This window comes from Danio aesculapii, chromosome 1 (assembly GCF_903798145.1).
Source record: "Danio aesculapii chromosome 1, fDanAes4.1, whole genome shotgun sequence".
NCBI classification, from domain to species: Eukaryota; Metazoa; Chordata; class Actinopteri; order Cypriniformes; family Danionidae; genus Danio; species Danio aesculapii.
In genome coordinates this window covers 51,390,949-51,413,607 of record NC_079435.1, presented here as the reverse complement: position 1 = coordinate 51,413,607, position 22,659 = coordinate 51,390,949, and the positions used below count along the sequence as shown (strand labels likewise).

Below are 22,659 nucleotides of genomic sequence, written 5' to 3'. Positions count from 1 at the left end.
GGACCAATGAGGAATGGATGGGGCTCATTTAATCGCTCCAGTGACGACTCGCACCAGACTGTGGGGAATCCTTCGTCTCGTAACTGCTCTTTGTCTTTCTGTGTGACACTTGTGTGTTTAACCTGTTCTCTGGTTCACTTCATTATTTTTAGTACATCTAAATGTCCAAACTAAACTGCTTTAATCTACTAAAAGAGAAGTGAAAGTAAAGCTAGTCACGTGACTTGCATATTACATACACGTAGATGATTCTTTGTTAATCCATAAGGTAAGTGGGTTTCAAACTCAGTTCCTGAAGGGCCGCAGCCCTACACAGTTTATTTCCAACCCTGCTTCAACTCACTTGCCTGTAGGTTTTAAACAAGCCTGAAGGACTCAATTAGTTTGATCAGGTGTGTTTAATGAAAGTTGGAACTTGGGAGTGCAGTTGTAGTGAGGCATGTGTGATGCCTTTTTTCTATTTTCAGCTTTCTCTTTAGTTATTTAGAGGTGGGAAAGGTTTAGTTAGTTTGTTTAATTTGTTATTTTCTTTGATTTTGGCACCACTTAGGGTGCTTTCACACCTGTTGATTGATTCTCTTGTTCCAAAACAAGGATTAAAACTGTTACAATGTTGCACTTTGTTCTTGGTGCAGTTCGCTTTCACATGGCAAAGTTTCTAAATGGACCAAGAGAGCTAAAACAAGTCACATGTGAGTAAACGTCTCCTCACGTTGGTCAGAGTTTCAGTTTATTTTGCAGAGTCTCACCCAGCTGTCATGTGTCCTTATTTTAATTTATGAAGATGAGCAATAAGACATTATAAGCAAAAAGCAGTACTGTAAAAAATATACTTAGGGTGATTTAATATTCTTTTTTTTCTTTCTTATCTTTATAATCGTAAATACAACGAACTACTTTTTCAGTTGTCTGTGTCGATTAATAGCAGCTATCTCAGGGGAATTGGGTTGTCATAAATAGGTTTAGCCATTTTCATCCTTCCATAGTATTTGTTTTTCCTACAAGGAAGCATAGAGTGTAAAAAGCGTGAGTGGAGCTACAGATGCCTCCTAACGTTTTGATTAGACAGGCTTTTCATTGGGAGATTCGCTTAATACTTCATTACCTGCGGAGTGTTTAGTTATTTAAAAACACTGCTGAAATACACTGAGCCACTAAGAGGAAAACGCAAATTACTTACAAATACTTACAAATATAGTCTGTGTTATAAATGCAAGGATATTTATGAAATCCAGGCATAAAACTGTATGTCAATGTTTCAGATCACTGTTCTATAGCCTACAGCTAATCAATCTGTCAGATTCTGGAGTGTATTCAAGTTCTAAAGAAAAATATAAATTATAAATTATCCTAAATTAAACAAATACGTTTATAGAGATGGTATAAAAGTATATAAAATGACCTGGGAAATGGAGGCCACTTGAATGGTTTGTGAGTATAATTAAGTGCACAGCATGCAATATCATCTGATAATGCTAAGAAATAATTCCAAAAGGCAACTGACTGTGAAAAGCCACATAAAACAAAACAAAAATATGATGTATATGCTGAGTTCATGGGCTAATCAGCCGGAATCAGCTGAAATGACATGATGACGACCAGCAAGACCTAGCTGTCACTCAGGTGGCCACACCCTTAATTAGGCAGAATTAATATAAACGAGACGGATGAGTTAAAAAAATTCACCCCCTTACAGTTGTCATGAAGGGTAATATTAGCTATATACACCAAAATCGCTTTTTTGTACCAGTCTATAAATGCATTTTTTTTGCTGTAAAGTTAGCCGTTTTAACATTGGGGTCAATAGAAATGTGCTCCATTATGGAGAAAGGCCTAGCGGAATTTTGATGAATTGCAGTTTCAGTCACTTCCGTATTAGCTTCACGAGGGAGAGCAGGATGTTGGCGCTTGCCAAGAAGTCAATGTTTCCAGGTTTACAGTCTTCTTTAAAATAACATCTTATGCGTTCAACAGAAGGAGGAAACTCAAACAGGTTTGGAACAAGTAAATGTAGAGTAAATAATGACAATTTTTTCTTTTTTAGGAGCCCTGGAAAAAACCAGAGACAGCCCCAACTTCTTCCATATAAGACGAAATGACAGCAGACTCATTACTTTGCAAAGCTGTTTTAGACGACATCATAGTTCATAATTAGCCCAATCTCAACACTCCGCTCATTAGTGAGATTTGATATTGTCAGAGTTTGGTTTGACTTGACTGCTCAAGTGACGAGCCGCAGCACCGACACGCACCGACTCCCATCCACCAATTACTGTCTGACAATTAAAGCGAGAGAGAGACCAGAAAGAGCTTCAAAGAGACGGGCTAATGCTGGCCGGAGAGACTTTAGAAAAGACCCCATTACTGCCTTTGAAAGAACAGCACAGGATGAAAAGAGACCCACATTAGAAGCCTTGTCAAATAATGACATTTGTATGCACAAAAAAAAAAAAAACAGACGTGAACCCACAGAGTGCCATTGAAATGAGAGAAACTGTCCCGATGCGTGGCTTGAGGGACAGATCACACGCTCTGGCGTAGAGCTGTCACTCACAACTGAAGGTTCAAAAGAGGCAGTCCATCTCCATTCTTACAGAGGATGTCAAATCTCAGAAAGCATGAAGTGACAGTGAGACTCGAGTGCATCAAAAATTTAACATGAAATTTCATCAGATCATAGGTATTCAGTTCTATGATATGGGAAAAAAACACACTGGTAACTGTAGAAATTAGTGTTTTTTTTACTTGCCATCAACTTCAAAAAGAAGAAAAAGTTATATGGAGCACCACAACCACCGTTATAGGATAACACTTTAGTTTAGAGGTCACAATTCACGGTATTAGCATACCATTAACTAACACTTTTAACTTCATAAATGACTAATTAGCTGCTTATTAATAGTTAATAATGTAGAAGTTGGGTTTTTGGTACATTCTCATAAAAATAGTACAACGCTGTACCAAAGAAGGTAAAACCCTTGTCACTGAGAAAGTACCTTTTTATGGAACAGAATTGACCTGAAGTCAAAGAAACTACTCTGTACCTTTGCAGTTTGTACCTTTAAGGACATGATTTGTACCATGGGAAACCAAACTGTACCTTTTTTTTTTTTAAATGCAGATAAAGTATTGTACCTTCATCAAAGGTACAAATCTGATCTACAAAGGTACCACCACAGTGACAAGACACTCTGTACGTTACAGTGTCAAATGTGTTCCCTTAAGAACTATTTAAAGGTATTTTGCTTTATCCAAATTGCGTCAATTTATTTTCAGTAAATATGAAATATCAAATGTATTTTTAAACAATGTTTTTTAAATGGTTCTTTATGTAAATGCCCCTTTTCCATTTACAATAGAGAATAAAAAATACTTTAACAAATCAAAAGATCTATTTTTTGCTAAACATTTCACAACACTTTTCATAAAAATGTGTTACAGAAATACATTCTCCCATGTACAATATAAAACTTTTTTTCTCCAATTCCCACAATACCTTTTTAATCACTTAAAAGTCAATTTAATTTACGTGATTTTAAAATAGAAATAGAATTCTGCAAAACTATTGTAACGAGATATGCACGATGTTTTTATTTTTACAAAACCTAAATGTCTGCATGAACACTTTGCACATGCAGGACTATTGCCAGCTCACGTGTGTAGTGGAAAGCAGACGACAAAAGGTGCAGATATCAACAATGAAACTGTATTTATCAGAAAATCCTTTTCAAATATTTATTAAAAATGCCTTAAATGTTTACTTTACAATACCTATAGTTTTGTTTTAGCAGTTGTTTTGTTTTATAGAACTTAATGATTAATAATAACCAATTAATTATTTCATAATTATGAGTTTCTTTAAACATGCTTTTTAATGAAATTCAATTTTTAATATGAAAATTATTCATAAAATCACTTTGCCTTTCCAGTGATATTTACTTTTATAGATATTGTAATAAATAAGGAGTTGTCCAACACTTATGTACTTTTTTGACATTTTTGAACAATTGTGTACCTTCATTTCAATTTTACCATAAAATGTACAGAACAGTACCATAAGAGGTCTTTTCTGTACCATATAAGCTACAACTTTTACAAAAGGGAAAAAAAATTGTTCCTTAAAGAACATTATTTGGACCACCATGTACCTTTTCTTCTAAGAGTGTAGGATTAGGGAATATTATCATATTTTATAACTACTAATGCACAGTTAATATCTTAATAATAGGCAGGTAATAAGACAGTAGCTAATGAATTGTGCCCTAAACTAAAGTGTTACCAATTATAGACATATAAACACATATTAAATTAGAAATATAGCAAAATATTATAATAATTCAAACAAATCTCTAATTGCATTGAATTTACTATGTGTGAGCAAAATTTTAATATTCATTTTATTCTGTAAATTCATAACATTTATTAATAAGCATTTGTTTTATCCAGAAAATATTAACTGATCAAAAAATAAATAAAAATAAATAAAAAATATGGCTTAATATTTTTTTTTTAATATATCAGGGTTATTCCACCACAAACTGATTTCTTAACTCTTCTATTGATGTACTAAAACACTGGTATCACAGTTTAAAGATTAATTCAAACATCTTTAAAAACACTGCAACATTTTTTGGTATTTTGACCAATTGGATTACCAATTAATTTGTTATGCGTTTAAGTAAAATAAAATGCAAACAACTGATGTCAAAAAATGTAAAAATATGACTTTATATTATGTTTATATTCATATACATATAATACATTATATTATGTTTCTAATAATTTTTAAAAAGCACAACAGCAATGTTTTAACTTCAAAAGAGTTTGATGGAAAAACACAATTTCAAAATGAAATCACTCAATTTGATCATTTTATGAAGAAAACAAAAATTAGAAATGTTACAGAAATTAAACAAATGTGATCAATTTACTCAAACAAATGCCTAGTAAATCCTGTGCACAACGAGAAACTTAGAATTTAAGTTGTCTCTTATTTTTTCCATAGCTGTACCTACACATGCATAAACGTATCTTTTAACAGATTCCTTTATTTTCAAACCAAACTACAGAACCACCAATAAGTTGGCACCTCTTTTATTGCACTTAAATAAATGTTTAAAGATATACAAATGTTAAGCTTTAGTGCCAATGCAACAATGGCTGACGAGAAACCACAAGCAAAAGTCTAATTCTATATAGCAGTCTACAGCTCTCTGAAACGATGTGAAACTTTTCAAATTACGGTTTTGATGAGTGAATGAATTTACTTCATTCAACCTTTAAGCAATAGTAAAAAGAAAGAAAAAAAAGTTTTAAGCTTTATAGCACAGAGCCTTTAGGAATGAGTAAAATTATGCACAATAGCCACAGTCCTGTGCTACTATTCAGGCCCTGGCAGGCACAAACAGTGCAGTAATTAGCTGATGTTTTGTAGAGGAATGAAAACGGGTTACACCACAACAATTATTTGCACTTGCACAGATGCTTTTACCAGGCAGCACAAAATAACATTTATGGAGCATATGCAATCCAATAGTCATAACTTCAAGCCTGTAAAACTGTATCTCTGGATTGTCTTAAATCAAGAGCAATGAATCAAAATTCATGACCCGAAGTCTGAAAATGTGATCATTTACCTGCTATTGAGGCTATAGTTCTGCTGTTTGAAGTTCAGTTCTCGCTGTTGAATCTGTATCACCTCCCTGGATAAATCCTCAGGTTTTCTATAAAAGAAAATAATAATTAAAAAGTAAAAAAAAAAAGAAGAACGTGTACCAATTCACATATATACTAGCAACATGAGAGATGAATAGGGCATGAAAAGCTCACAAAAATGGAAAAAGTTCAGTCAAAGTCCATTTTTCATTTTCTGAAAATGCTCAATATGTGCTTCACCTTCACATAATGCTGACCAATCACCTCTGAAGGGCCAAATGCAATATTAAAGAAGCAGTTTTGAATGTTAGAATAATTTAACACTAGGTTTGCAAATCAAGTAACCTTTTTCTAACATGTGGGCTGTGTACATTTTCTGTACTTTTTTCCCTGAGATTGGGAAAAGGAATTGAGTGCCACAATGCAATAAAAACTACACGTCTGGAAACTAAAATTAAATATAAATAATTATGTTATTTACTGCACATTTCATTCTTTTTTTTTTTTTTTTTTTTTTTTTTTTTTTTTTTTTTGATCGATAGCACAAATAAAAATAAATAATTTTGAGTCAGGTCAACTTTAAACATGCAAGGTTGATCATCTCCAACAAAGGTCCAAACGCATTACCATGTGCATTTCGTTGTAGAAGGCAGCCTATAAAGTCCACAAACTGTAAAGTCTAAAAACTCGCTCTCAAACTAGAACCCATTCTACAAAAGACTCATTAGCACCTGCTAATGAAACACAAAGTCATTCATGCATTCATAGTAGTCTCTGTAGCTAACAGAAATGAAGTTTCTGGAGCCCAAAGCTGTAACATTTTGGCTTTTTGTAATTAAAAGTACAACTGATTACAACAAAGTGTCCTCCCCTGGCGTTGTTTTTCTGAACTTTCTGAGAAAATCAGGAGAGTACACTGAGAGACATTTCCAACTTACAACCACTACTCCAAAGTTAAATTGTTCAAAGGTGTTTGTGCACAGTGGTTTTGTCTTTAGGTTTCTATGGAGCTCATGCTCATAATGAATTATAAGTCAGTTTAGAATTATTTATAAATCAACCAGAACAATTCCATAGATGTATCTGTAAAGACACAAACAAATCTATAACAATGACAGTTATAGCTACATTTATAGTAGTGTTATTAAAGTGATGCATTTCATTTTTTCAAAATACATGTTCATAACACATTATACATTGATTTATAAGAGTTAATTAGTCGGTCATGATTGCATTTATAAAGATACAGTGTGCAATGTTAAACATTATGTTGTAGCTACAAAGACTCATATATTTTTATGTTCAGTGTAAAATGGTTCTGTTTAGGTTTTGGGGTCAGTTTAAGTCGAAAATTGTATCCCGTTTTCACTTTACTTGAGCACGTGATGCATTTGTACAGTTGTTAAGGCAACAGGGCCCTTATCAATAATATAAAACCATTCACTTATTTGACAGAACACAATCTACTGTCAACTCACTACTAAGGAGTCTTTGTAAATATAAAATAACTATGGTTTAACATTCCAAACTGCATCCTAATAAACACAATCATGACGACTAATTAGTGTGTAAATGAGTGTATAATGTGATATGAAAAACATGTATATTGACAATTGACATAAGCCACTAATAAGTCTTAATACCACTATTATAAATGTAGCCGGGCATGTGCACAGGTAGGGCTCAACTCTTCTCTTGGATAAAAAAAAAGCCCATCAAAAATGATGAAAACTGAGCTCTGTATAGGATGCTTAATATATTCCTATTTATGTGTACACAGCATACACAGTTAACGGACTGGGTCATGCATCTAATGATCACAGGGCATGTTAAATTACATTTCCTGTCTTTGATTTACATAATTAACAGAGCCGTCAACATCAAACAAAAGGCTTGTGATCTTAAAAAAATAATAATAATGAAATAAATAAATAAATAAATAAATCACATCCACAGCCAGACATGATTTCAATGCCTTTGCTAAAGTTCGACAATTCCTCTTAACATTGCTGTACAACTGCTATCCTATCGCTGGCACCTTTGTTCGGCTTTCGAGATGAAAGCTAATTCTGAGGACAATTGGTTCAGCATTCAAACAGCAGGAATATTGCCACAGAGGGAACATAAAGGAACAGAATAATTTTTTGGAAGTATGAATTACTCTTCTTCACAGCGAGATGAGTCTACTGCACACAAAAAAAAGAAAAAGAAAGTCCCGACCGCTGCACTTTTCTTTGCTGAGACAAAACATTGAGAAGATATGACACCGGTTTCTTTTATTTGCAGAATCCCCGCGAGAGTTACATTGCTCACCCAGGTAAAACATGAGAGAGCAGAATGAAACTACCGCCTGACATATTTATACTGCCGGTGTATGTGGTGCTTTGCAGGCCTGGGGAGCAGAGAGAGGGAGAGAGAGCGGAATGAGAAATGTTCAATGATCAATCAGAATCCAAAATCATATTTCTGCTCCACCAAAGCGAGACAGGCACTTTATACTCATTCGCCGTGCCATTATTCTCTCGGAGGCATGAAAAAAAGTATCGAGAGGAGTTTGATTGCATCCAGTGTTTCGCCTATGTGAGTGTGAGCATATTCCCGCATTCAAACACCTCAGCCAAGGCCATGTCGCACTTTAAATACAGGAAATGCATACAAACAAGAGCAAAGACCTTCACTGAGTAAAAAAAAAAAAGCTCTGAGGAGGAAGAGGCTATATGGGAATTTAGACTTTGACAAGATATGTAAAGAATATTGATTTTACAAATATGTGACCATTTATGTGTTGGTAGAAATTAATAATCATTGAGAATGTTTACATGGACACCAATAATCTGATTTTAATATGATTAAGTGTGTGTGTGTGTGTGTCTGTGTGTGCGTGTGTGTGTGTGTGTGTGTGTGTGTGTGTGTGTGTGTGTGTGTGTGTGTGTGTGGTCATATGATGTGTGTTTTCAGCGGACGGAGGGCTGTTCAGAAATGCTAGATGAAACACCATTGTGGATGTGGATCATTTTCATTCTAAATTTTTAGGGCAACAGTATCTCCAGCAGAAAAGGACCATCCACATCAAAAGCCACTGATCAGCCCACAATTCAGGAAACATTTGGAAAACAAATCCCTCATGCACCAACATCCAAGCATGATACAGACCTGAACCACCAACCTGATTTCACCAAGTAGGACATGTTTCTGGATTAACATCTATGTTGATCCTGGAACAACATTCCAATCAGCCAATCAGAATTAAGAGATATGTTTACAGTTTGTGTTAAGTTTAGGCTTACGGTTAGGTTTATGCACTTCTACATTATTGTTATCCAACTATCATTCCACTTTGATTTTGGGAATAAATGTACAGTTATAGTTGGGTTTACGAGTAGGGAATGGGTAAAGATTACATTTTCCAACAAAAATGATGTTCCAGGATAAACATAGATGTTATTCCAGGATAGCATCGTACTTGGCAAAATCATGATGTGCAGACCTGAACAGTGCAGTGGCTTACTTTATATTCACAGAAAAGAAAGATATCCAAAGATGCTTTAAGTGGTAAAGAAATTTGTTTTTGAAACTAACGAAGACAGCATAAAGGTGAATGGTTTATTTAAATTATTTAGCCTGACATGTTTACTGTTCAAAAATATTTTAAATATTTCTTAAAATAAAATATAGTGTGTTTAATGGGGTGGGGGGGGGGGGTTGTTTTTTTACACAGACATTTAAAGAGCATATTTTAGAGCAGTAATCGCGATACTAATCCCACAATATTTTTATCCAAGGTTGTCATACTGTCAGAATCTTATATTAGCCCATGCCTAGTAAATATTACAGTGATTTTATTTTTAACAAATACATATAAAAGTGTATCGCTATACTGGTGCACATACTTTAAATAAAAAATAGATTGAATTGTTACATTCGCTTATTCAATACAAGCATATCCGGAAATCTTTTTATTTTCATCTAAATGGCTGCAATCTCTGAAAGCCCTACTGTGGGTTTTTAGAGAATGCATTTTACCAAAAAAGCTTTTCCACTGCAATCCATATGATGTGAAGACGATCACAGATCTGCTGTAGAAAATTACAGCACTTACACAACATTACAAGCATCTGTTCGAGAGTTTAGATGTGACAGATGAGGAACAGAGCTGTCGTGACTGTGCTTTATTTAAAAGAAAACCCAAAACTGAAATATTCTAGCTGGGAAAGTCAAACAAATCTATGAATTACCAATTAACAATTGTTTTGATTGCTCAGTGGTTTTACCCAATTATAAACTATTTCTATTTAATATACTATTATATTTAATATCTTCTACATAACTGCTCCCTCTGGGTCAAACACAGAAGAGGCAGACATTTAAGAGTAAGATCATTTGGATGTGAATCAATACTGTGATCTGCGTCACTATACACGACCATACACTGAACACTTTGAGTATACAGTAGGGATGCACAATATATCATTTTAGCATCAATATTACAATGTGTGAATCTGCAATAGTAACATCACAGGATCAGCAATGTCAAATTCACCATAGTTCAGAACATGTGATTTTTGGAGTCATCACAACGTTGAACTCTCAAACAGCAAAAGTTTTTCATTTGGATGTGGTTTTAAGACCCGGTAAGATTTAAGCAAACTTAAACCAAGAGGTTGCAAGGGTATATAAAGCAAAATTAATTGTATTTACTTATTTATACAATGACAACTATACACTATACAGTGTTATTTTATATATTATTATTGCACTTCTGTACCTCAACACTGTTAAATTCCACTGAAAAACAAGAAATTAATTTCTATCTGTGCAATTGTATTGTATTTTTTCTCCTCTACAACTCTAATCCCAATAAATGTAAAATTATAAATTCTTTCCAAATAGATTTATAGGTCATCCTGTGAAATTATACATCACAAGAAAAAATAATGCAATGTCAGTTTTTGTTGAATTTCATGCAGCCCTTGTAAAACAGTGAGCATTTATACCATGTAAAAACTCATACAAAGCAAAAATAAGCACTAATTTATGATCCATGAAAGAGTCTCTCAGTGTCTGTCACAACAATGGACGCTGCTGTGAATAATTCATCAAAGTGGCTTTAGATATTAGGATACAGTTATACTTAATTGAATAGTTTTTCCAAATGACAAAACTACAAGACAGAAAGCAGTCTCCTTGACCTTTCGCAATTTTTTTTTTTTCTTACGTAACACTATGCGTGTCATTTAAAATCTAGATAATGCTTCAATCCCAAAATACCATCTTGACTCCTGCACAATGCAAAAAGTTCATTCCTGACAGCATGGAGGAAGTGCACAAAACAGGAAAAAGAAGAAGAGCTGAAAATACACAGATGGGGGGGGAGACATGGCATATAGTTTGGTTATGATTTGGGTTAAGACATGTCTGCTTTTTTTTCTGTATATATTTGTTTTTTAAAATACTGATACATTAAGAAAAAGCAACAAGCTTCAATTCTGCATGCACTGTGAGCTTAGTTTAAGATTTCATACTGTGAATGTGAACGTCATTTTCTGTCAGCTTGTCATTCAGTGTCAGAAACTTGCGGTGAGATTCTGCTCCTCTACACTCTCTGAAAAAAATGGTAAGAGTTGTCGCTGGCAGTACCTTTTCAAAAGCTTTATTTTAGGGACTAAAATGCACACATTATATACTAATATGGACCATTTCTGTACAAAAAGTATCATTTAAAGTGTACCGCCCCAGTGACAGCTCTCTTACCTTTGTTTCTGAGTGCATAAAAAAACAAATACAGTAGAAATGCCAAATCAAAACCAATTCATAGTATTCATAGTTTAACATAACTTGCATCTTTGTTTTAAAGTGGTGGTACACAGCGTATTTTTAGAGCTTGGTTGTGTTTATAAGATGCAAAGCAATGTGTGCTCATGCTTCATTTGTAGAAAACCACATTATTTTTTCAGATATCTTACATTGATCATATACAGATACTCTGATTACATGAAAACGACAGTTATATTCCTAGTTCCTTTGAAAGGCCTGCCCTAAAGAGTCTCTGATTGGTCAGCTAACATAATGTGCTGTGATTTGCGGATCGGCTCCACGTCACCAAGAAGAATCCTATGCCTTCAACCATTAACGCTAGAAACTGTGTATGTAATTGATTAATTTTAACAAATAAAAATACTTACAGGTTGTGGCTCAACAATCCACAGCTTTGTCGGTTGGAGGAGTTTTTAGCCGAATCCAGCATTGAACTGGGAGAGCTTCTGGAAGCTCTCCTTTGTCAAATTCTAGCTATGTATCTTTTATAATTCTCTGGAACATAATTAAAATTTTAATTGTAAGCACCTCTCTCTTTATGTCATGTCCTTTGGAAGCCTAAATTCTAAAACAGAACAAGCTCAGTGGATTTAGCAGCGTTCGGACAGCATTTTAGCTTTCTCTGCTATAACATTACAGCGCCTCTGGCCACGCTCTGTTGCTGCACACGGTGTATGTGCATGGTGAAAGATGAAGCGTGATCTCATTAACCCGGATGCATTTTTTTTGTAAAAATACTTTGTATCAACTGATAACGCCCATTCAATCGAATGATAACATTAGAATTGGGTGCTCATACATACGGCCAATTTAGTTCATCCAACTCATCTATAGCGCATGTCTTTGGACTGTGGGGGAAACCGGAGCACCGGGAGGAAACCCATGCAAACACAGGGAGAACATGCAAACTCCACACAGAAATGCCAACTGGTCTAGTGACTTCAACCAGCGACATTCTTGCTGTGAGGCGACAGTGCTAACCACTGAGCCACCATGCCACCTGCATATCATGGGCAACCATGAAAAAAGAGAGTGGTCAATAGTGGTTAGTGCACCGACATATGGTGCGGTAACACGTCAGGGCGTCCTGAGTTCGAATCCTGGCTCGAGGACATTTCCCCCATCCCTCTCCAACTTCGCTTCCTGTCTCAAAACTGTTCTATCTAATAAAAGGCAAAAAGGCCAAAAATAAATCTTTAAAAAAAAGGACACTATTTTGTGTTGTATGAAAACCTCTGAACAGCTTTATATGAAATAACCAATATTTAGATTCCTATTCTTCCTCAAACTGAACAAGATACTAAAAAAAAGCAAGACTGAGTGAATATTTCAGGTTTTTCTGATTCGTTAAGAACACACTCAAAGGAATGATTTATTCATATTAAGAATTAATATGAAATAGGAACTATTTAACATGGCTACTTTGTATTTTTTAAGCTTTTCAAGCTTTGCCCCTGAACCAGGATTGCATAGAAGAACACATTTGGCATCCATTATTCATTATTTTGTGTTCATATGGTGTTGTAAACAATTCTTCGGTCCATTTTCTGTCAACTGATGTTTAGATACCCATGAAACCATTATATATTATTAACGGATGTTCCGCATATAAAAACCATTCACTTGCACCAATGTGTTAGGACCGTGATTGACTAATAAGAGACTCTGTATTTGTCATTGTGAGGGGTACTTCAAGAGCACCGTATGTGTGCTCCAACCAAATCCCCATAAGCCATTAAACAGACAATGTTTACATCTTTCCACATGACTGACAAAGCACATCTACACCTCACACAATCAATAGAACACACATGCACATGTAAACACTGAAACCACTCAACATCAGCTACTGTTTCAGCATATATAACAAGCTGACCTTGAAAGCGCTGCAGAACCAGAGAGCATGTAGAATTTACAACCAATAACCCTGACTGACCTAATACAACTTAATAGACTTCCACAGGTTCAGACTCCAGCAGAGGAAATATCTGTTTAGATCAGAGCGCCCTCTAGTGGCTTTGTATTCCACATCACAGCAAAAACAACTGTTTTAGGGGATTGTTTAAACTTGCTGTTAAAGGGATAGTTCACTCAAAAAATCATTTATTTCATTATTTACTCACTCTTTTTTTTTCTGATGGACACAAAAGTAAATGTATGAAACCTGTAACCACAAACTTCCACAGTATTTGTTTTTCATACTATAAAAGTTCATGGTTATACGTTTAAATTTTGAAGTAAACTATAATGTCTATTAGCCCATGCCCATTTCAGCCTGCCTGTCAGACATTTCACACTGGATGAAAGATCATCATCTCCAGCTTAACCTCACGAAAACGGAAATGCTTGAAGTTTCTGCCAACCCGACTCTTCACCATAACTTTTCAATCCAGATGGACGGAGCAACCATCACTGCATCCAAAATGGTAAAAAGCCTTGGAGTAACAAATGATGACCAACTGAACTTCTCTGACCACATTTCTAGAACTGCTCGATCTTGCAGATTCGCACTCTACAACATCAGAAAGGTCCGTCCCTTCCTATCTGAACATAAAGCTCAACTCATTGTTCAAGCTCTTGTTCTCTCCAAACTGGACTATTGCAACTCTCTGCTAGCCGGGCTACCAGCTAGTTCTATCAAACCTCTTCAGCTGCTTCAGAACGCAGCAGCACGAGTGGTCTTTGATGAACCCAAAAGAGCACATGTCACTCCGCTACTCACCCGTTTGCACTGGCTGCCAGTTGCTGCCCGCATCAAATTCAAAGCTCTGATGTTTGCTTACAAAGTGACCTCTGGCTTTGCTCCTTTATATCTGCTCTCACTTCTGCAGATATATGTGCCCTCCAGAAACTTGCGTTCTGTGAATGAACGTCGCCTCGTTGTTCCATCCCTAAAAGGGAAGAAATCACTTTCTCGAACTCTCGCATTCAATCTGCCCAGTTGGTGGAATGAACTCCCTAACTACATCAGAACAGCAGAGTCACTTGCTGTCTTCAAGAAACGACTAAAAACGCAACTGTTTAGTCTCCACTTTCCTTCCTAATCTGCAACTGCCTCTCTGGCTATACCACTAAATGTGCTCTCTCTCTCCAAAAAAAAAAAAAAAAAAAAAAAAAAAAAAACATTTTTTTTTTTTTACTAATGCTTTGCTTCTTAGACTTTACACACCTGAAACTTGTCTATAGCACTTGTTCACTGCTGCTCTTATAGTTGTGTGAATTGCTTCCTTGTCCTCATTTGTAAGTCGCTTTGGATAAAAGCGTCTGCTAAATGACTAAATGTAATGTAAATGTAAATGTATAATGTAGATGAGGAAAACAAATTCTTGTTGTTTTTGACAGTCTTTTTTTTGTTCACCTTCAACCATATAGAGAGTATAAAACAGCATAATGCAAATAGCCATGAACACTTTAAAATACTTATTCTTAAGCTTATTTAGATTGTATAATTTGATGTTAAAAAGATAAATCTCCTATTATATACACTATTAACCGTCCTATTAGGTAAATGTCTAATTATAAAGATGACACTGGTGAGGTAGAAAGTAAATGTCATTGTAAAATGGCTTTAACGTTATTTGTGAATTTGTGAATATTTTGAGGTCACCTCCAAGTATTGCACAATGGGTCAATAGATTATTGTGACAGGCCTACATATTTCCATAAAAATATGTATATGAAGAAAAAAAAAACTTGCCTAATATTAAGTCCTGTAGACTGCCCAATGTTTTCCCAAGCCTGCAGCTCACGTTCCACTTTCTAGAAGACAAAAGATTCAAACAGAACTGATTTGAGTATGTATATGAACAGGTATGAATGTTTCATTTTTTAAATAAAAATTACTCAAATGTTACAATTAAATAGAAACATTGCACTAACATTGCTCTAAAACTAAATAAAATAAAATTCATTATTTTATTATTGATTTATTTACATATTTGTGATATTTCACACAATGAAAAAAGTTAAAACACCACAAAAAATAAAATAAAATAAAAAATACAACAGTCGATTTTTACAGAGCAGAATTGCTTTAAAGGAATAGTTTACGCTAGGGTTGTCACGATACTGGAATTCGGTACCAATTGATCATGACATCATCATGACTGAGGCTGTTTCCCAATATGCGTTCTTGTCTATACTTGCGTTCTGGTGTCCTCATGAAACATCATCAACCGTCGCCGAAGTACTGTTCAAATTCAAAGTTCACATCTTGCCAAGCACGGATAAAATTCCCAGATGTGTACATGCTCCACCCCTTCAGTCGAGGATGCATCGAGAGGTAACTTGTACGAACTTGCGAAGCACGGGTATCCCAGAATGCATTGTAGCACAACCAGCGAAAGCTAATGGCGGAGGAGAAAACCTGCACAATTTTAAAAAAAATACTCCTTTGCTCTCACAAAATACAATTTTAAGTGTTTCAGGCGAGAATGCAGTGGTTTTGAACTTGAATCGGCAGTTTTTTCACAAAGATAGCACATCTTTGGTGATGTGCCTCAGCTTATGCGGACTCTGACCCCCAGCCTGTCAGCAGGAGCTCAGTCATCACCTCCCCTGCCAAGAGAAGCTTTAATCGGCCAGTCCTTCTCGGATCTACCGCTGGATCTCATCTCTCCATTGTAGTTAAAACATATTACTTAATCCATCTTCTGTATATCTAACGGACAGTTTTTGGTCATTTATATCTATTATTTGTTCTCAGATGTATTATTTTGGCAGAGTTTGTTTTGTTTTATAATTTAATTATGCTACCGTGTTGTACGCAGTTTGTCTTTACCAAATTGCTTAATGTTATCTTTGTTTCCTTTTACTCATCTTGTACTTTATACTTGTAGAATTTCCATTGTAGTTTATTAAATCTGATAATCAAAGACACGAGTCTGTGTATATAATAATCCAATTCAATTCAATTCATCTTTATTTGTATAGCGCTTTTACAATTTGGATTGTGCCAACGCAGCTTCAAATAGAAGATTATAGTGAATTAAAACAGTGTCAGTATTCCATTTCAGTGCTTAAGTTCAGTTCAGTGCCGTTTAATATTCATTGCTGGGAGTCCAAACACTGAATCCATCGATGCGCATCTCTACAAGTCCTGAATCATGCAAGTCAGTGATGACAGCGTCGAGGAAAAAACTTCACCAATTGGCGAAAGTGAAGGATAAAAAAAACCTTGAGAGAAACCAGGCTCAGTTGTGCATGACCATTTCTCCACTGGCCAAACGTCTTGTGCAGAGCTGCAGTCTAGGTGCCGGAGGCTGGAGAACGCTGGACGTCAGCGAAGACTCGACTGTACCTGGAGTGTCACAGGAATCAGATGCATGCTCTCTACTCCTCCATGACCACCACAGCAGCTGCTCAGGACACAGCCTGGTCCGGGATGTGAATTTCACTTCACATTTATGTCGATTTATGTCTACATTTTCTTAAATCAAACACATTGATTTATAATATTAATCTAATAATAATTATAAGGCCGTGTTTATATAATTATATCATTTTATTGTTAATGTACAGTGAAACCGATGAATCCATGGTGAGGTAAGTGATGTTATAAAAGTACATTGTTGTTCCATTCGAAGAAATACACGACTTGTGTCCTCGGGAGTTTGTTCTGAACTTCCAAGCACGCAAGTCTGAACTTTGTGTACTTGGTTTTGAGAAACAGCCTGAGTGTAACCACAGATACAGGGACACTGGAGCCTTTCAAAGCCGCGATTCATCAGTGGATCGCTCATATGTCAGCTTATAGACGAACCAGCTGATCGATGGTACTTTGAAACCCTCCAGTGTCCCTGTATCTGTGTTTACACTCAGTAAACAGCATTGTTTTCAGTGAACTGATGACCAATCACAGTCATTTCTGTTGAGCACGTGAACACAATGGCAAATCAGCGCTGTTTAAGAACGTGCTCAGTAGTGCTCAAATGTTAGCGGGAATTGGACGTTTTTTTAAATTTTAGTACCGATTGGTACCGAATTCCAGTATCGTAACAACCCTAGTTCTTGCAAAAATAAAAATCTTTTTCTTTAAATTTCTTGAGTTTTTCTTCTTTCAAACACAAATGAAAAGATATTTTGAGATATTCTGAAACCCATCAACTTCCACAGTAAGAAAAGCAAATGACTATGGACATCAATGGGAATGAGCAACCAGCATTTTTTTTTAATACTTTCTTTTGTGTTCAACTCAAATACCTTTTGAACAAGTAAAGGGTGAGTAAATGATAACAAAACTTTCATTTTAGGTTGAACTTTATATTTAACTGCACACTTTGCTACCGTTTACCTCTTTCTCCAGCTCCACTTTGATTTTCTCCTCCATCACTTTCTCCAGCCTCTCCAGCTTCCTCCTCAGGCCCTCGGTCTCTTCCTTCAGCAAACTGTTGTTCTCTTTTGTCTCCCTTTCGAAAGACAGTCGAGACGTGCTAAATATACATTAGGCATGCATCACGGAAAAAAGTTTGACAGTGAACGCTGATACCTTAAGAAAGAGTTTTCCTCACGCAGACGTTTAATTTCCCGCTCCATTTCAGGCAGTCTGGCCACTTCAGATTTCATGTTCTTCACAATCACAGAGTCTTGTTCCTGAAGAGCCAAACGCCTCTCCAACTCCTGCAGATGGACAGCACAAATAAGACAGAGCAGAGTACAAATACAAGCCAATTTCATGATGCTAATACAAGCTTTATTTTAGTCTAGACTTGGCACTCGAGCACAAGTACTTCAGACATCCCTTAGTGCTCCAAAATCCTCCGAAATTGAGAAGACTGAAACAAAAATACCTTTATCTTGAGTTCACTCTCTGTGGTGGTTGAATGAGAGGACTGCAGATTTTGGTACTTCTGAGTGATGTCCTGAAACTTCCTGTTAACAACAGAGACAAAAAATGCATAGTATTGGGGCTGCACAATATATCGCTTCACCATCAATAATCACAATGTGCACATCCACAATAGTCACATCGCAGGATAAGCAATGTTTAGTTTATATGTTGGGATTATAGTTTACCAGGAGCCACAGTTGAGAACACAGAAGATTTTTGGAGCCACTGAAGAGTTTAATCATAATAGACTGACATAATAATTCGTACGTATCACAACCCACGGTTCTGAACACACGTGACTCACGGATTAATACTTTTTTAAACTTGTAGATAAATCCTAAGTTTGTAATGATCGCAGAGAGATCGCCTCTCGCGTCATTCAAATCATATGTATGAAAGCATTTAGGCTTTCCTATTAAATATAATGATGACGGAAGAAGTTGTGGTGGGTTATTCAGAATTTGGTGGGTTTCTTAGGTTATTAAAGGTGTTTTCTGTCACTACTTATTTAGCCTGCATTAATGCATTCAGTGCAAGCTACACGATTAATCACTAATCAGATCGGGATCTCAACACCCACGCAACACAAATTATAAATTATGGTAATTTGCAGACATTTATTAATCTCAAGAGAATGAGTCTTTATTCTTTTGAGTTAGTTAGGAAGTTACAAACAGTCAAATAACACAGAAGCACTGGGATAAAAGTTTATAGTTACAGATATAACCACTGATGTTTATGGTAAAGATTACAATCACAGTCACAAGCATTTAACTTAATGCTCAAAAATTGAAAGTTGTAGGCAGCAACTGGATTAGTTAACCAATAGGTGGCGACAACCAGCCATCAAAAATATGGAACTGAATAATTCTTCAGAAATGATGCATCTAGCAATGAAACACGACGTTTTGAGTGAATAACTGAATCATTTACTGAAAATGAGACTAAAAATAAGAGTGGGTTGTACAGTTTATAATGTAAAATTTATACATTTAGCATTATCAGCAACAGTAGTAACAGTGAACTTTTCACAGTACTGAATATTTTAGACTTTTTTTTTATTTAGCTGATTTTTTCTTCATTTTATTTTTTAATAAAATGACAGGTTTTATGTTCTGTTTAATATTACCAAAAGTGTCTTGCAGTGCTGTTTTTGTAATAAATGAAAAGCAAATTACATTGGTCTCCTCCCCCTTTTTAGCTGATCCGAAAAATGATCCGATCCGTGACTCAAAAACCATAATGTGATCCGAACTGTAAGTATTGTAATCTGTTACACCACTGCAGCCTATCATTTGTGGGTGTTTTCAAAGCCTGTGACTGTGTGAGCATTCAGGCAGGAGAGATTTAAGTATTCAGGAACATGAAATTGTACTGTTTGAAACTATAGGTTGTAAAAACCCTGAAAGTTACTCCTACTCATTTGAAGAGTTTTGAACTCAGTGTTGAAGGTAATGAGTTAATTAAATACCTCATTACTTCAACTTAAATGAAGCAAGTTCATGGTACTAATATAGATTAGTTTGTTACAAATGGTTTGTTGCAATCGGTTTCCTCAAACAGTTTGAGTTGCCTTAACTTATTGTGTTTTACAGTACTCGGTTAGTTTGAGTTCTCTTAATCTATTGGGTTTTACTGTGCTCAGATTGCTTTGTTTACTCAAATGGATTAAGTTCACAGTACTCATTAGGCTTAGTTTTTGAACTTAAATGGTTGGTTATTATTATATAATGTTTTTTATACAATGAAAACTATATAGCATTATTTTACATTTCTGTATAATTATTCTATTTCTGTTCAATTTTACTTCTATCCTTCCAATAATAATTCAGAATAGTCCCTGTAATCTTCCAGAATAAACCCTAGTCTAAATTAATGAATTCTTTTCAAATAGAGCTATTCAAGTTATCTGATGAAATTGTATTCATACAGCAGCAAATCAAAATATAGCAGACAATTTTCTCCAATATTGTGCAGCCCCACATAGTATATTTAGGTTATATTTAAGAGAGAAAACAAAAAAAGAAGTAAACCATGTGTTTTTTGTTCATACTTGCGCTGCACATCCAGTTGTTCCTGCAAGGCCTGGATCTCAAGGTTCTGGGTGGAGAATTTAGACTCCTGAATCTGGATCTGCTGACTGAGCCTTCTTGTCTCATCTTTCAGCTCACTGATAATCTACAACAAGAACAGAATAATAAATAGATAAATAACTTAAACTGACTATAGGTGAAAGTAAAGTTTTTTTTTTGAAAATAAAATGTTCTTCTGAACTTTACTCAAAGAATTTACAAAAAAAATCATATAAAAAATCACAAAAATGTTAAGTAAATAAAAATTTCAAATTTATCTGAATGATCACGTGACACTGAAAGGAGTATTGATGCTGAGAATTCAAATTAGATTACACATGAACAACATTTGATAATGTATTAAATGCTATGTTAAAAACATGCTATTTTTAAAGGTGCAGTAGGTGATTGTCTTCAAAAACATTTTTTGTTGTGCTGGTTAAAAGTCTCTTCACATGCCAATAGTATTAGGTTAGGCATAAGATTAGGCATAGGCATTAATAATATAGGTAAGGCATAAGACTACAAAAAGTGGCCGATAATTCCCTTAATTCTGATAAGTAGCCCAAACTGTCTGTCAACAAATGTAGATTTGTACATCTGTGCACCCGTTCTCGCAGACAGATTCCACCTAGCCTGCTTTACTGAGGTGAAGTTGGCTTTATATTCAGATCACATTGTTTTATTTTCAAACAATGACAACATGTTGACTCGCTCCCTGTATTTTTTACCATGCTACTTTGAATATTTAGTCTGAAATAGCATGCAAGTATGGCTTAGTAATAAGTGTAATTCCTGCACCCCACCAACCAAGAACTAAGCAGAGTCGCTTTAGGACAAAGCGCGTGAGAGAGTGAGACGAGTGATCCTTGCATGCATGAAATATTGCACATTATGACAAGTTTTGCCTGCTACACAACTGAAAACGTGCTACATATAATACAGTTTTTCAGTCAGAATTGTAGTATTATAAGGTACTATAAATTTTTCTAACTGGCGAATAACATGATCTAGTGCAGGGGTACCCAAACTCGGTCCTAGAGGGCCAGTGTCCTGCAGATTTTCACTCCAACTTGCCTCAACACACCTGCATGTATGTTTCTAGAAAGCCTAGTAAAAGCTTGATTAGCTAACCCAGATGTGTCTGATTGGAGTTGGAACTAAACTTTGCAGGACACCGGCCCTCCAGAACAGAGTTTGGTCACCCCTGATTTAGTGGGCTGTCTACTGTCATCTTTAGCGTTCATGACTTCGAGGCATGACTTGGGACGGCAGGGGAGGGAATGTGTTTTCAAATGTTAACAGTAAGCATTTTGGCAGATCACCTACTGCACCTTTTATTGTAATAATTTTACACTATCAATACTTTTTACTTTATTTAACAAATCCAGCTTTGTTGAGAATGAGTATCTGTAAAAAAAAAATGTAACTCCAAACTTTTACAAGTAATGTTAATAAGTTACGACACTTATACACATTAATTATAAGTAAAGCATGCAATCTAAATATAGAGCATCTTCTGCAAAACACAGTAACAATGTTATTCTGCAGTGACCATATAAAATAAATAAAAAAGTTCTTAATCCACAAAGCAATACAAAAAGACACATGAGAACACACATACACACACCTGCTCTGCCTCGGTAAGTTTGCTGTCCTTTTCATTTGCTTTCTTGTGGAGTTCCTCGAGGTTGCGCTTTAAAGCTTTGTTGTTTTCCATTTGTTCATTAAGGGCTTGATTTGCTTTCTCTTCCCTTTCTTCCAGACGTCTGATCTTCATCTGCAAGTCCCTGTTACGGTCAATTTCCCTCTGTAAATGTAATCGGACAGACAAATACACGCACAAACACAGGTCAAATTAAATTTTTCACAGAAGAGACTGGCCAAGCCAGCCTTAAACGCACCAAATCACATCCTAATAGGTTTTTGTCTACAGTGCCTTTTCACATCCTGCTTTTGGACTGCATTTTTCATATTGAAGGACATGTAGAGATGCACTGAACGACCAGCCAGAAATAGAAACCAGCTCTTTTTGTTTTAAAACTGAAAACTGGTGGGAAAATATCTGGAAAAATCTAGAGTTAATATCTATACTTGAAGTACTATACACAAGCTCCATTCAATATCAGCCAAAATCAACTTTTTTGATGATTGTCTGTGTTCTGGAAGTATTATATAGTTGATGACGACAACATTGCCATAGCCAACTGTGAGATATGTAAACTTGAGATTGCCTGCAGGATATTTTAAGCTGAAGTGCTGTTTGTTTTTATATTAGATTTTTTTTTA

General features: G+C 35.4%; 1 protein-coding gene across 1 annotated transcript in view; it reads right to left on the bottom strand.

Annotated features, from left to right (window-relative positions):
- mad1l1 (mitotic arrest deficient 1 like 1) overlaps window positions 1–22,659 on the bottom strand; it is a 114,277-nt gene that overhangs the window by 87,307 nt on the left and 4,311 nt on the right. The window contains exons 4-10 of the mRNA XM_056462275.1: window positions 22,001–22,180; window positions 20,352–20,476; window positions 18,258–18,339; window positions 17,957–18,087; window positions 17,762–17,876; window positions 15,167–15,228; window positions 5,637–5,723 (exon numbers count right to left, since the gene is read on the bottom strand). Of these exons, the coding sequence (XP_056318250.1) occupies window positions 5,637–5,723; window positions 15,167–15,228; window positions 17,762–17,876; window positions 17,957–18,087; window positions 18,258–18,339; window positions 20,352–20,476; window positions 22,001–22,180 (782 nt within the window). The remainder of the gene's footprint in view (window positions 1–5,636; window positions 5,724–15,166; window positions 15,229–17,761; window positions 17,877–17,956; window positions 18,088–18,257; window positions 18,340–20,351; window positions 20,477–22,000; window positions 22,181–22,659) is intronic.